This window comes from Ruditapes philippinarum, unplaced genomic scaffold (assembly GCF_026571515.1).
Source record: "Ruditapes philippinarum isolate M1 unplaced genomic scaffold, ASM2657151v2 ctg3047_1_1_1_1, whole genome shotgun sequence".
Lineage (NCBI taxonomy): Eukaryota > Metazoa > Mollusca > Bivalvia > Venerida > Veneridae > Ruditapes > Ruditapes philippinarum.
The window spans coordinates 1-13,981 of record NW_026860700.1 but is presented as its reverse complement, the minus strand read 5'-3'; the positions used below and the strand labels follow the sequence as shown (position 1 = coordinate 13,981).

The 13,981-nt window shown below is 30.8% G+C and overlaps 1 protein-coding gene across 1 annotated transcript; it reads right to left on the bottom strand.

Moving 5' to 3' along the window:
* Positions 1-9,066: 9,066 nt before the first annotated feature.
* Positions 9,067-10,761, bottom strand: LOC132713102 (uncharacterized). The gene is made up of 2 exons (XM_060695571.1): positions 10,606-10,761; positions 9,067-10,285 (listed from the first exon to the last, which is right to left on the bottom strand). The coding sequence occupies exons 1-2, from the start codon at positions 10,634-10,636 to the stop codon at positions 9,966-9,968; spliced, it is 351 nt and encodes a 116-aa protein (XP_060551554.1). The 5' UTR covers positions 10,637-10,761; the 3' UTR covers positions 9,067-9,965.
* Between the last annotated feature and the right edge of the window lie 3,220 nt (positions 10,762-13,981).

Sequence of the window (13,981 nt, the reverse complement as noted above, 5' to 3'; positions counted from 1 at the left end):
ACTGTCTGCAACACCCGTGATGACGTCATAAGTGATAACGGGATACTTTGTGGCTCCTTCACACATTCCTATAATTACGGGCAGCCTAACACCGTAACAGTCACCTGTACAAATACAGTCTATGGTCGATTTCTTCAAATCAAGACAGATTGGGATTATTTGGTGTTATGCGAAGTTCTTGTATATCCTCCGAAATAGGGCAATGTGTTGAAAATTTTTAAAAATAATATGTTATCAAAACTATTTACATATTTATATACATGTATGAATATATACATGTATTTAGATGTAAACAGGCCATGAATATGTTAGTACCTAATAGCTATCAAAAGGTGATAACCTGCCTTTCTTATGCCTGTGTGTGTATGTTTATATATGTTGTATGACTCTATGTCTTTGAATGCTTGATTATATTAAACCTTATCATGCCAAATATCTTATGTTGACTTAACCATCTTTTAACTTGGACAAAACCAGATAAGTGCATACTGATTGAATAACAAACAGAACAGACTATGATGAATCGGCACCGATGTGTCGGCTGTTCTTAGTCTGTCTCTGTCGCATAAGGGGATTCAGTTGCCACTTGCAGGTTAAGGTTTAATTGTTGTTTGTTTGTGTTTGATATGCTGATCTTCAATGTTTCCCTATTTATCTTTATATGACCGTCTGTAGAATTGTTTTCACGTTCTATTTGTAATTTTGATTTGATAAGCAGCCTTATCGAGATTATCTGTTTTCTGTTTAGTGAATAAGCTATAAAGTACATTGAGACGTTAGTAAAGTGCAATATTTCTACGAGCTTGTAGCATGATGTTTCAGACGTTCAACGGCCACATGGATGCGGTGCAATCTGAACCTCCTCGGCTATTTTCTATAATAACTTATATCCGGAGACTGGCGGAAAGGGCCGAAAAGTTGCGATTTGGATGCGACGCAAATTAAAGTTATTCAAGCTTAATGCCATGATTACAGCCTGGCATTTAACTGTTTCAGTGAAATAGTTATATTTGAATAGAGAATCAAGAAATATTATGCATTCAAGTATAAAATGCAACAGTGATTCTTGTAAATTCACAGAATTATTATTACGTAGAATTAGACGCCCATATGAGATGCTGCAAAACTAAATCACCTACACATTGTGAGTGATATACTATGAGTTTTATGGGTTTTATTCACATGAAAACATCATTTTTTCAAATTAGCATGAAATAAAAGTGCATGTTATTAGAAAAATAAAAAAGCTAATGAACGTATGCTGTCGATTCTAATTGCAACATTGATAATTGCATTGTTTATTAAACATTGCTTTAATATTATACGAGCAGTACTACTTCAAAGCTTCTGAACTATTTTTACAACCATTGATAAAGGATTAACAAAAGAAATGCTGATATATGCGTTACTACAATTTTCTTGAAAACTTCAGTTGAAATAAATCATATAAGTATTTCTGATTGCTTGTAACATGAAAACACTTGTAAATGACATGTACTTTCTCTCTATATATATATGTAACACATATCAGTGTAATCTTAATATGTTAATTAATGTAATGTTTTTAAGGTTTTTCTCAATTTATCTGAAACTTACACATCAAATTGATAAATCATTGAATAAATGTCAAAAATTATCATATTTATTTTTCTTCCCCCAAAATATAATTGACGGAGTGTGTCCACGAATATATTAATCAACCCTCGTATTTATAATGTTTTTTTCTTCTTTCTTTTTGAGGTGCTAGATAGCTCAACTAATTTCTTTCAAATCGACTTAAATTTTTAATATAGTAAAACATGAACGCACCGCAGACAGTTCAAATGTTAAATGTAGAGATGTTTATATGGCAATGCTAAAATGATAACCAGTCTGTTATAAAAGTGGCTGTGAGTCTTTACACGTGGTTTTATTGGTGAGTTACACTGCGAAAAAGGTATGGATATACGGAAGTGTACGGAATTCCGTATATTATTAATATACGGGTAAGAATACGGGAAACTGGAAATACGGAGATGTACGGGACCGTATATTATGTCATAATTATAAATGTGTTTTATTCCAAAGGTCCATTAGCTTCAGAAGTGCTTTTATTATCATTCCTGGAAACCTTTTGTAATTTTGGTTTCCAGTGTTCAGATAAGCACTGGGTATTTATGAGCACCGTCTGTTACTTCATTTACTTTTTGGATATTTGACTGTACAGTTATAGTTATATAGTGTTCTGTATGGAAGTCAAATACTACTTCGTTTACGTTTGCTATCTTAATGAGAAATTACTTCGCATTCAACGCAACACACTGCCGACGAAAATCTTCAAATGTGTGTCGCTGAGACGCCAAACTCACCGGTAGAGTATCGTAGATCTGGGGCGAGGAGATGACAGATCAAATCAACTTCTAACTGAAGCTAAATATATAAATTCATTATAGTTAAGTTAATGATTTAATGTACACAGTACAGTCTTTTTTCTTAATATTGTGTTTAATTGAACTGCATTTAAATATTGTAAATATACATATACAAAAAGGCCGACATCAAAATTCACACAAAAATATTTTTGTAAGAAATGATCTAAGAATTTAATTAATATGTTAAGTCAATAAATATAAGATGTAAGCAATTTACAAATGAAATACAACATATAAAGAGAACCACCTGTAGAAAAATATATTCCATCATTGTCGACGCCAGTGAACGGCGTGGTTTCTTACGGAATATTTTTTGTGGCACATGGTTAGAGCTGTTATAATTAACAGTTTATGTCATGTGTGTTAATTAGTTTTTTATATTATTTTCTTTTCATTCCTTAAAATCATGTAAACAAATATGTTGCTATATTTGTATGTAGTAACTTTATACGAAAACGTGTGCACTGTAATATCAATTTTATGTAATGGCGGGCTCCATTTATCAGCTTGCTTTATTAGTAATACTAAAAGCCGGACTATTGTTTTTGTCTGCAATTTGGAATACACCAGTATTACTAATCTTAGATTATCTTTTATGGTCTGAAGTGTTCATTTATTCTTTGTGTGTTATGCATTGTTTATCGTTTTGTTATGTTTACTGTTTTGACAACAATTTTAGTCAGAGTTGGATTAAAGTAAAATGGATTACTAAACACAACTTTATAACTGTTGCACTTCAATGTTTTAGTCTTGGGCGTGAGGGATGTTGCACTTATTCATTATCCCTCATGTACAGACTCAATCAAACCGAGTCTGCAATTCTTATGTAATTTTGTTGTGATTAATGCTTCCGAGGGATCACTTTGTTTCCAGATTTTTTCCCCTGTTTTTAAACACATGTCTGTAATAATTTAATGTAGTCAAGATCTTGACCAAAAGCCTTGGTTGATATATTATAATTATAATGATGCTTCAAATAAAAATAATGATCGCTTAGTATTTCTGCAGTTGCAATATCTTATTAGTTCAAAGGGTTAAGCTCACTGGGTCCAAGTTAGCTCAGACTTTTTGGGCACAATACTTGGTTTGCAGTTTAAGTATGTTTGTGTTTTGATTATATGTCTTTCATACTGCTATTACTTTAATTTATATGTTTATATTTTTCAATTTAAAAATTTGCCTTTAATAACAATTTAGTATTTTTAAGTGTGTTTTTATTTTCCCCTTCTTCAATATTATGAAAGATTACTTTAAGTAATATGTGCTGTGTTACATGGAATAAATGTATAGAAAAAAATGTTTTATGTGTTTGTAACTAAATGCTATGAGAAACATAAGTTGCTCCATAGAACACTTTAGAGTAAACAGGTTCGAGCGATCTTAAATAAACTGATTTACAATTACTTACATAACAAAATTGTTCAGTTTTTATTCCTCATAATAACATTAGTATCCCTGAACATTTTGGGTAAACTTGGTTAATGCAGATAAAGGTAAAGCTATATATCTATTTAGTCTTATCTTCATTAGCCAGCAATTATAGTGTTGTCCCTCCATTTATTGATGACCAATTAAAAATGAAAGTGCAAGCCCAAGTCAGTTACAGCCAACAGTTTAAGATTAAATTTAATATTTTAATTTTGTTGTTTATTCAGTTCAAGATGAAGTGAACTTTGACACTGATTAATGCACAATGTATACTACTTTTCATCTAGAAATTTATTTTTCGACGCATTTGATGCTTTGTATCAATGCCGTTTTGTTATAGTTAATTTAATGATTTAATGTAAGGTTATAAAAACCAAACATACACAGTACAATATAATCTAAATCTTTTTTTCGAAATAAAGTGTTTAATTTACCCTTTTGGTCAAACATATGTACGTCATAAAAATTATCCAAAGAACCAAGGAATAGTAAAGATAACAAAACAGTGTTATTGTATATCACGTTGAGTAGTCGATTTACATTGGTACAGCATACTGCTTAAATGTAGAGAATTAGTATATTGGATATATAGTGATGATATATATATGTGCATTTCTACACCTGTGACATATTAGCCCCAACATCTAATGATATGCAGGAAACCGAAATGTTTTTAGTCAAAAAATAAAATATCTTAACTTAAAGGACCTCCACTGATGTCCAAAAGCCAAAAATCATAACATTTGAATTTCTTACATGGATCAACTCGCACGTTTCAAACAAAAGGATATTTAAAGGATAATTTATACATATACTCAGAAATAAATTGAAATCGTATTTTTTTTGCGATTCTTAGTTCGATTTGAGCGAAAATAGTTGAAACGCTGTTCTATTTTGGGTCATTTTTCTCAATCAAAATAATCATTGTGGAAAAACAGAGCGAATAATTTGAAATTTTGCACATAACGTATTGATATATACCTGCATCAAATGGAACCTTAATTTCGAAAGAAAATATTTCCAGTTACATCATGTCAAAAAACCTCAGTGGAGTCCCTTTTATAAAGAATTCTCGCAACATAAAATGAAATAAAAAACACATCAAAATAAAAACATTTATCGTGATGACTATGCTGACAATTCGACGCCTGTAATATGTCGCGATATATAAATATATAAGGGTATGAATAATATTGATATGATATTTCAAATGTATAATATAGTGGTATGTTCATGATATATTGTTTATTTTGTCTTAATTGCTTTAATACGTAAATTAATCTTTTTAAACTCCTTGACATCAATTCATATAATTCCATGGTATACTATAATTAATATACTCTATCCAATTATCCAGCCATTCCTTCTCATCGTCCAAGGCTTTGTTTTCTTTCCTTTAGTTTTATAAATTGTAACATTTGTTTCTGCACCAGAATCTTAATTGGTTGTGGATTCACCAAACATATTTCCTGATTCTTTCGTTGACGAATTACATATTTCCCAATTGTGTCTTCATCAGAAAGTAGAACAGACGTGTCCATTTCTTGTTCCAAAGTTCATTAAGGTAAGATGAATCTTTGTCTTGTACATAACATTTTCAATAAGAGATTTCGATGCAATGTTCTTATTTTGCTGATGTTTTTACATGAATAACGGTTGTGTCAGCATTTGTATGGTTGATAATGACATATGGGTGATATTTCAATTTATCAGCTAGCTCATTCTTTTCTCTGACTGACACATTATGAACCAATTTTCTATCTCTAGGAACTTATTTCAGATGTCTTGTCTTAATGTCATTATACATTTAATTGTGTCTTGCGTTGTATAATCATTCAAGTGATGAATATATTCTGAATGGCATAGCTTGTTTTTATTGTATGTTTGTAGTCCAGGAAATGCATAAATTGCCAGTCTAGGCTGGCGGTCAAATATGCGGTCAAATATAAAGAAGTATTGTGAATAGTCAGTGCTATTATGTTTGTACCAATTATACGCATGTTGAAACGTGTCCTTACAATTGCCTGTCTGGTTATCTACAAAAGTTCATAGCTTGTTTCAAATTGTGGAGTTGAAACGTTCCATGGGATTGCCTTGAGGGTAAAAAATAGCTGTTATTTAATTATAAGTACCGGCAATTTTACATTATTCCGTTATCGTCAAAAATAACTGTTGCTTTTGCTGTTCGCTGTTTGTTGAAATAGTCGGTAATTACTAAATCATTTCCGAAGCCACATTTTGATAGTTCTAATGAAATATAATAATTATAATCAATATACTGTATGTCCACTGGAAATGAAGATAAACGTTTACTAATTCTGCTTTGCTGCTCCGGGCTTTTCTTTTGATACATTGGTCACATTATCTTACTATTACCACTAATAAGAATTCCATCCATCGCCAGAAGAAGCGTTCTCTAGATAATGAAAGTGTTTTCTCCCGTCGTCGGTGTCCTAAATCTGAATGGATTGTATGGAAGACATCCCCCCTCAAATCTGAAGGCAACACAAGTTTAAGGCGATTGAAACTCAAAACATTAATTTTGTTCTTCTATAATGAGCCTGTTGTTGAAAAATGAGCTTTGATCTGGCACGAAGATAACCAGAGATAACATAAGCCTCGGAACCTTAGGTCTAAATGTCGGTTTGGTTCCATTCTTCAGATGACTTATTACTCTAGCTATAATGGTATTCATGTTGTGCTTCATACCAGTCCATATCGTCGAAATCCGACTGTTTCACGTATCACTGATTACTTTCATTTTAGTTTCTGTGTAAAATGACCACGTGTTAAATACATATATTTTTTAAAATGTAAAACTTTCAGATAACAAATTATGTTGTTGGCTATCAAATATGCATATAAAAGTCTTTACACTGAATCAATTGCTTTTTGTGCGAAATGATTGAATATAGATAACTCCTTACATGTTATAACTTTCAGGAAACAAACTGTGTATAGCAAAAACACACATTTACTTTCTGATATATAATGTACACCAGTAAAATGATGATGATGATGATGGTAACGATGTTGATGATGGTGGTGGTGGTGGTGGTGATGATGATGATGATGATGATGATAATAATAATAATGTGATAATGATGGTAATGGTGATGGTTATGATGATGATGGTAATGATCATGGTAATGATCATGGTAAAACTGATGATAATGAAGGTGGTTATGATCGTTATGAGGATGCTAGTGATGATGATGGTGGTAATGATAGTTATAATGAATTTAATCCTGTATTTGTTTATCCGATTTGTGTGTTCTTAAGTCATCTGTCACCTAGATGCATTTTATAGGATATAATATGAGGCGATTCCAGCTTCTAGTTCATAAAATGGTAAGATTTTAAAGCTGTAAATTTTTATCGGCCTATGGCCCTCTTAAATCAGTTTGACTTCCTCTACAATTTACATGAAAGGTTGAATATAAGTAGAGATTTCATTGGTCATTTTAAAATTACATACTGAATTCTGGGAATTTCATTGGTCATTTCTAAAAAATGTAAAATCATAAAAGGATCTTTCTCAAATGGTCAACGCGTCTTATGTTTAATTTAACAAGCAATTATCATGGTATTGCAAGCAATCCATTAGTCCCCTACCTGTTAGAACCCCAGAAACATTCTGAAGGGCCATTCATCATTCACTAATGTTTCGAGTGTTCTTTATTTTAAGTAAACTTGTTAGAAAAGTTCTTTAAAAGTTATCACAGGAAACAGTATTTATGAACAGACAGACAGACTGACAGACAGAAGAAGGACACTCTAAAGTTATTTTTTTAAACATCCCTGTTAACAAAATATAACATTTTTAAAAGAAAAATTCTTAAAGAGGAGATAACTCTTGAAATAAAAATGCAAGACTTATGAACATTGTCATACATGATGCGAGTGTAACAAATAACAATTAGTAATGTAGGTGTTGATAATGAATGTTTATTTTGAATTTGAAGTAAATCCATGAAGAAAGAATGAATAAGAAAAATTCAGAGTTTAAGGAGGAGTATGGATACTAGATTTATAAACCTTGTCAAATTATTATGATATGGGAGTTTGAAGTAAATCCTATAAATAATGAAGAAGTTGGAGTAAAATATACCAATTTCTCGAAAAAAAATCTTAAGTTCAAGGGGGACATTATTCTGGAAATAGTCTTGCTAGCGTATTGAACCTTCTCACAAATGGTTTAAGTGATGATAAGAAACATAAATAATAATAATGATAATAATTATTATAAAGTCTTTATTTGAAGAGGCTACATAGTTGCAACAAAGGCAATCTACACTGGGGTCTCGTAAAATGTACATATTTACATGAAACATGAATTATTATGCAGAAACATAAAGTAATAAAGAAATTATAAACAAAAACATTTTTATGAAAATTCTAAGTTCAAGGGAGGTAATTCTGATAACTTTTGTGCTAGAGTTGTAAATCTTGTCACATATGATATGGTTGATAACCAGAAACTAGAATCAGAAATCTTGACAAGGTTGCCAACGTTTGGTAGGTATGACAGCTCTCACTATACTCCTATAGTCAAGATTAAAATTATGTGTATAATTTCAATACTGCCATCTATCCATATTGAAAGTTTCATAAAAAGTGTCAGCTCTTTTTAACTAATCACATATATTGTTATATAGGCCATGTTTTATGGCTATTTGTTGCCATGGCGACCAACTTTTTCAACATAGTAAGGAAGAAAAAGACGCGCGTAATCTCCAGACTGCCATTTACCCATATTTCAAGTTTCATAAAATATTTTCATTACTTCTCTAGATCCAGTTTATGTGTTAAATTTGCCATGTTTTAGTCTATTTGTTATCATAGCAACCATTTTAATCCAAATAGGAAGAAAGGAAAAAGACGTGCATAATTCCCAGACTGCCATCTACTAATATTTCAAGTCAAGTTTCATTTAAATATTCCCAGGACTGTACTTTTTGAATTATCATTGGATTCAGTTTATGTGTAAAATTTGCCATTTTTTCAGTCTATTTGTTGCCATAGCAACCAGAATTTTCAACACAGGAAGAAAAGAAAAAGACGTGCATAATTTCCATACTGCCATCAATCAATACATCAAGTTTCATTAAAATATTTTCAGTACTTTTTGCGGGATTCAGTTTTGTGGAATGACAGACTGACAGACGGATAGATTTTTAAGTTCTTTCACTTTTAAGTATTGTTTTGAAGAATTTAAAAACATATCTGTGGTTATGATCAGTTTTATTTCCAACACAAATCACAATACAATTCTAAATAACAGTATGTCAATTATTTTTCTAAAAATATTTTTATTTTCTAAAAGTTGATGTAAAATTGTTTGACGCTTTGAATTTAACAATAATTCAAGAATATTCATTTCTAAGGATCAATAAGTCAATCAATTGTCCATGATCTAGGCTTATAATGACTGGAAATCTGTGGAAGTGTCTTCTATCCTTATTCCTATTCAACATATGATGATGTTCAGCTAATGAAAGAGGTAAGAATCGATTTGTTATAGATGCTTACAGACATTTTATGCATAATTGAACGTAAATGGTTTTAACTTGCGAAAAAAAATATGCTCTTTTCAAACAAGAAAATTCTTACATATTCTAAAAACTTTTTTTTAAAATTCTTTACATTGTTTATACTATGTTTGCTTCGTTTTACATATACTATTACAAACCGATATATTCAATGACAAAACTTAAAAATGATAATTCAATTTTTATGACAAAAAATCAAAATGGAACTTAAAAGTGTGACCGTCAAAACTGCCTCAAATGAGATTAAAAGAGTTTCTCCAAAAGCTACTTGCTAAGACTGGCTTTTTCACGAAGAATATGACATTGCAGGTTGAAATATAGTAAAATTTGCACAATCTATCTCAGATTATTTTACAACAAATTCACTTGGATCATCTAACACAAATTATTCATAATATTACGTAAACAGTTTTCTTCTATATTATTTTTCTATGTATAATTATCTATATCATGTCTGCTATATTGAATTACGAAGCTAGTGTTATACATTGAAAAGTAGAATTGTTCATTTTTCTTTCAGGACAATTTAGTATTTTAATGATCAATGAAGTTGATGTGTTTCCAATAGAACAAATTATCTAAGTGATACCACACGTGACATGTCTGAAATCACTTCTTCTAAAATTGCATTATTGACCGTGACAACGCCCTTTTTCCTGCTAATCGCGTTATAAAGTACATCCATTGTTGCCCTTTCTCCTAATTTTCTCTGCCAAAGTCGGAGCATCCCAAGAACCTTCTGTATGGTAGTACTGTAATCACCCATTATTCTGTCTAATTCCACTTCTGTTATACCTAGCTCAATCGCGAGAAGTTCATAGTTCCTACCAATAGCTTCAGCGACTCGACATAATTGTTGCTCATTTAACTGTTTCGTTGGAGCGTCGTATTGGCCTAAACATACAGAAATGTTTAATATTTTAGCATCAAATACTATTTGATTGTCTGTTTAAAAGTAATAATGTATTAGAGAAAAAACATAACTATACAAACATGTCGTGAACCAATCAAAATTTTGTGATGTGTACTTTTTTTGCTTCCCGAAAGTAAGAAATATGTTAATGGTATTTAATTGCAACATAAGTTAAGCTAGTTCTCGAGTGTATACAATCATACTTTATTATTTAATTATCTATTCAAAAATAAATAGAAAAATAAAAAAGAACGTATAAATGATTCAACATTTTTTAAAATAGTATTATGATTAAACTGACCTTCCATAGGAACTTGCTGACATTGAGCCATCGGAATTGTCGAAATTGTCTGTTATTAACCTAAAGTAGAAAACGAGAAAAGTTTACAAAAAACAGTTTTTCCGTTTAAAGATTTTCTTAGTGTTGTTTTATGAAGCTTAGCATATAATTACGATAAATCTTTGAAAATTGTATCGATCAATCAAAAGGAAAAGCTGGTAAAAGTTGTTTTTGTTGTTGTTGTTGTTGTTGTATTTGCACTTTCTACAATTAAGGTATTAAAACATTTGCTTTGTGTGTAGAAACATTAAAAGTATGATAAACAAGACACATTGTAGCGTCACAAAATTTAATTTTCAAGACATTTAAACTTACAATAAGTACATTTGTAACAAATACAAATTTTATGTTGTGTTCAAAAGTTTTTTACTTATGAATGTAATACTTGGGTTAAATTTGATGAGCAACTTCTTGCAGTTGAACTTGATGTATTCTCAATTCCTCACTCAAAAATTTGAACAAAATAATTATGATTCCATTCTTCTTTAGTGTTATTTACAATGTGAATGTGTATTTACCACTTCCTGAAAGATATACTATGCTCATCTTTTAGTAAACTATTTAATCACAGAAATTTTTTGAAATCTATGAAGTTCTTACTGGATTTGTCTAATTGGAACAAAAAAAAGCAAATAAACTATGTATTAGAAGCTGCATTTCTTATAACGGCTCACCTGAAGTAAAGTTGGTATTTTCTTAAAAACTGCCAGTTCTTTTAATGTCACTGTATATTTATATAGTGACCACCTTTAGTTTGTAGAAATTTAATCATAACACATCCACTTTGTTTGAAGTCAAAACATGTTTATTTCATATCTATTAAGAGACTGTGTAGCAATTATCAATATTTTCAGATATCAGATTTGAGCATAGTATATCTTTAATAACATTATTTTTAAACAATAGCATATGTAAGACCGTCTTATGACCTATTTAGGAAGAAACCTCCAAATGCATCATCTCCACTTCGAAAACTATTTGATTAAGCTAAAAATACTGTCAACTGGATTGAAAGGTTTTCTTTTTAACTTAATTTGTGTATATTTTATACCCTTTCTTCAAACAGAAGAAAAAGTGTTTTAAATTTTAATTTGTTAAATAATTATAGGTATAAATTGTCTACAAAATATTAAATTTGATGAAAAAAATTAAGTGGTTCCTTTCAAAGTCTAATAAAAGAAAATGTATGCTGTTCTTGATAAGACGACACAATACACATGTACTCGTAAATAAATCAAGAATAGCTCTCAATTTAATGGGTTTTAGAGACAAAGGCAAAATTTTCATTTCTTCCTTTTGAATTCTGCATCCATTTTTCTGTAAATGTCCTCAAAATTAAACGTTGAACTAGTAAGTACAGTTTCTGACCAATTACTGAATAATCCATGGGTCATTGGACCTTTATTCTTCATAGGTGCATTGGTCTTGGTCAAAAGATGACCCCGTGTGATATTTAAGTCAAAGGGTGAAAGGTTAAGGTCACATTTGTTTTTTAACGATAAGCAATAAAACAAACTGGAAAAAGGGATATTATCATGAAACATTTTCATAAGAATGATATAATAGATATTCTTAGAAAGAGCACTTCCAATGTACACGCTTTAGTTTAGAAAACTATACATTACTCATTAACAATACCGTAAATACATTTTAATAAATATTTACATACAGGTGCCCTTTATGGCATATTGTTAAATAATAGTTCCCTATGATGTCCATTAGGGTGGGAATACCTTAAAACAACATTTGCTTTTTTATATAATTTACATACTTAGTTTTATATTGTTATTATATATTGTTATGAAATTTGAAACTAATCTTTTACTAGAAGAGTATTCTTTTAGGATGGTAAATCTGGACAATATTTCTAAGCTGGTTAAAATGTTTATGTTAACTTTTACTCATTTTTGTTGTAAAACAATTGAGTCATTAACAGTCCAGAATATTGGCACAGCTCAGTTATTTTTAGATTATGAGCATACCTCATTCCAAATTTGGAAAGGTCGCGCAGACAAAGGTCGCGCGACACTTAAGGTCGCGCAATAGGAAAGGTCGCGCAGAATCAGCTTTCCCAGGCATGCTAGTTCCAAATATGGAGAGGTCGCGCAATAAGAGGTCGCGCAGACTAAAAGTACAAGGTTTAAGTTATTTTTAGCCCTTCAGCATCTCAATTGTTGTTAACAAAGCATAATTTGGTCATATCAGATTTTATGAATGGGATTCCTTACTCACAGCTTTATCTATGTACAGGTTACTTGGTTCAAATGTTGAGCTGTATGTTGTAGAGCTGGAGAGATTATATTTCTGTTGTTTAATGAATTATCAGTCAGTATTATAAGTTTATAGAAATGTCAATCAGTAGTAAGTGTATTGGTCTTATAAGCCATATATAGTACATATATCTTTATTACTGCAAGTATATTACATGTATTAAGTTGCATTATTGGACAGATAATTATTATCCTATTGAGTGTTCAAACATGTAAATTTATATAACTATTATGTATTTTTGTACTAATGTTTGTATTGTACAACAGTCTGTATACCTGAACCAGTTGCAGGCCATTTTGAACATTGTTAAGGCATTGTCAGCATTTTAAAAGGTCGCGCAACATTCAGGTCGCGCAATGAGTTGTGTGCAAAACTGGAGAGGTCGCGCAATAAGAGGTCGCGCAACAGTCTACTTTTGCACACCACCCTAGCTGCGCAAACAGAAGGGTATATAAGCTGGGAACTTTTCTAGCTGAGTTAGTTTTGGGGTTTTTGAGGAGTTTTGGAGTGAGTTGAAGTTGGTTGAGTTGAGTTAGTTAGTAATTGCAGAAATGTATTTGTTGAAGTTGTTAAGAATTTTACTTTGGTTTTGACTGTTGATAGAAAATAAAATGATGCATTATTTTGATTTACTGCAATAAATATAATCCTGCTTTCACTTGGACTTGACTTGTTCATTGTACCAGCATAGAGAAATGGTTGACTTTTAAGCGAAAAAAGTGAATAAACAAAACTTTTCACAAAAGTAGAAGAGTTTTCGTAACACTGGTGGCAGCGTCGGGATAAAGACTTTAACATGCTTCAGCGCAGGGATAAAGACTTTGAAATTTTCTACTTTTGAGTGTAATGGACTTACAAAATGGAAAAGGAATTAGAATCATTGCGTCAGACTGTTTCTTTGTGCTGTTTAGAAATAGGAAATATCTCCAAAGAACTAGTTAGTCATAGTGAAAATCTAACAAGTGCATTTAGTGATTTTTGTAACAAAGTGAATGAAATTTAGAAATGAAAAAATAATGAAAATCAAGTGAATTAAAATCATATAATGCAAAAATTACGTGGCTTT